The 2437-nt window shown below is 39.2% G+C and overlaps 1 protein-coding gene across 1 annotated transcript in view; it reads left to right on the top strand.

The window, feature by feature from the left end:
- Window positions 1-2437, top strand: part of cdkal1 (CDK5 regulatory subunit associated protein 1-like 1) — a gene marked incomplete at its 3' end in the record, with an annotated part of 132645 nt that overhangs the window by 27728 nt on the left and 102480 nt on the right. Inside the window, exon 2 of the mRNA XM_010788027.1 lies at window positions 2052-2148. Coding sequence (XP_010786329.1) covers window positions 2052-2148 — 97 coding nt within the window. The remainder of the gene's footprint in view (window positions 1-2051; window positions 2149-2437) is intronic.

Genomic DNA, 2437 nt, shown 5'->3' with positions numbered 1-2437 from the left:
CCCCCCCCCACCCCTCTTCCATCTCTCCCTTTCTCTCCTGCTCCAGCTGTCAGGAGGCTTCATTATTAAAGATTCATGGCGGAGTCTGGGCAGCTCCTCCAAAAGCTTTTGTCAGACAGACCGAGTGTCTCAAATCTCACTGCCACTAACTGGAGGTGACATCCAGACTCACATAGATCCACACACACACACACACACACACACACACACACACACACACACACACACACACACACACACACACTTCATTATGGTTTGCTTCACTATTTGATTTATTTTATTGCTCCAGCCCTTTTTAATTCAAATCATCTTGACAATGGGATTTTTAGTGCTACTTTTATTCCTAATATAATTCCTTATAAAACAGCTCATCAGTGTTAACTCTTTTGCCAATGACAACTTCACGCCATGCATAACTGTTAATCAATGTTTGACACTGAGCGTTGTGTTATAAATCCCCAGTTTAGGCTTGCTTATGTTTTTTGTCATCAGAAGTGATGGTGACCTATTTTGTCTGACAAAAACAATGTTATTCTTTTCATCTGCTGTCTCTATCATGTTTCACAGAATGTTTCATCAGACAAGGGCTGCTCTGTTTTCCCATCACAGTACTTTTTTCTCTCTCACCCTTCCACATGCACACGTATGCATATAATCCATTGCAATACGATCAAACATTATGTATCAATTACAGTTCTTGCAGATCTTAGATAAAGTTACATATAATTTGTCTGTGGCTCCAAGGAGATTACGTAGCCAGGAGGGTGTTCTGTGTTAACATTGGCCTTTTTGCTCAACCCAATGTTGGCTGAAATTAACTTTCTATTAACATGTATGGCTGCACTCTTTACCATAAAGCTCTTTCATAAACTCCTCTGTCCCTGGCTGAACTGTCTTCATTAAAGTTCAAATATGGCATGAAACTATGTTAATTAAGTTCATAGGCACTGGTTAGAATAATTTGACAAAACATAATTAAATTAGCATTTTTGGTCCCCATTAGTATGGCAGTTGTTTTAGTTATTGTTGGCATTTCATGGATGTAATCTACTCCACTATTGTCCCATCTCATAGAAGATGGTAAAGATGACTCCCTACTTGTTATACTATGTGAATTCAAAATAACATGTTGCCAGTCAAATTAGCCTTTCTTACATTAATGCTTCACAACACAGCAAAACACAATACATAGAATGGATTCAATTCTAGAGTTAATCAAATCTACTGTTTATTAATAATTGTGAATGAATAGTTTTCATCTTAAACTAGAAACAAAATCCTGCCATACCTCGGTTTGATGTGTTGGACATGACAAACCCAATTTTCACTATAGGAATTACCCTGAGGTGATTCTCCTCATGGACATTTCAGGAGTGAATAGATAACATACCACCAGGGAAACCAAAAAGGATTTTCACTGAAGTAGAAAACGTCCACAAGTGTTTAACATGGTGTTCCTTTGTCACACAGACCGTTACTGACAGAAGTATCTGCTTCTCCATGTGCAACCGTAGACTATACCGGCCCTGTGCCTTGGGAAACCGTCAACAATGTGTTCTGCCTCATTTCTTCTTAATACAGCAAATCCAGCCTTTCTTTCCTGATTGATGATGCTTCTTAGGTGTTTTTATATTTGAAACACGATTCACACGTGCGCTCTCATTCACTGTGTGTTTGTACGCGCATGCTTTTCAGCCCCATCAAGCAATTATAACTGTATTAATGGTTTATCCAAATGGGAGTGCCTTTTTATGTGTCTATCTGTGCTTTAGTGAAGTAGAATACTGCAAATGGGATATGTCACTTTAGAGACGTTATAGTGAAGTTCCTGATTTACATTCACCCACTTGGTTGCAAGGGGAATCCTTTAAAGGAAGCATTGTGCTTGTCATTTACTTGCTGTCTTTTCTTACACTATCATATCATTTTTTACTTGTGTAAATCAAAAAAGATTTTGCTGGAAATGTCGCTTTCTTTTTGTGCACAAATGTAAAGTTACCTACTAATATTGATCTCCTTTTCTATGTTTTTCTCTGCCTTTGTTTATACAGAAAAGCCCAGGAACAGCAGAAGAAGGTGGTAGTAGCAGGTTGTGTTCCCCAGGCTCAGCCACGGATGGACTACCTAAAAGGACTGAGCATCATCGGGGTATGTATACGTGTTTGTGTGGGGCTTTGATTCACTTGTATGAAAGAAATAATCTGAGTAATGTGGCTATGCAGCATAAACCGTATGTCTGTTTGTGTGGCCTTTTGTTCTTCCCTATTTGTGTCTAATGGACAACCTTTGAGGAGTACACACACACACACACACACACACACACACACACACACAGGGATCTCAGCAGGATTTAAATCGCCAGAGGTCATCAAATAAACAACTGTTAGAGATTCTTACAGACTCTCAAAGCGAGCGAGAAGCGGGTGAGGAGAGATAA

The sequence above is a fragment of the Notothenia coriiceps genome, unplaced genomic scaffold, assembly GCF_000735185.1.
Source record: "Notothenia coriiceps isolate Sejong01 unplaced genomic scaffold, NC01 NC01_scaffold00031500, whole genome shotgun sequence".
Taxonomy (NCBI): domain Eukaryota; kingdom Metazoa; phylum Chordata; class Actinopteri; order Perciformes; family Nototheniidae; genus Notothenia; species Notothenia coriiceps.
This window is presented reverse-complemented; position numbering and strand designations above follow the sequence as displayed.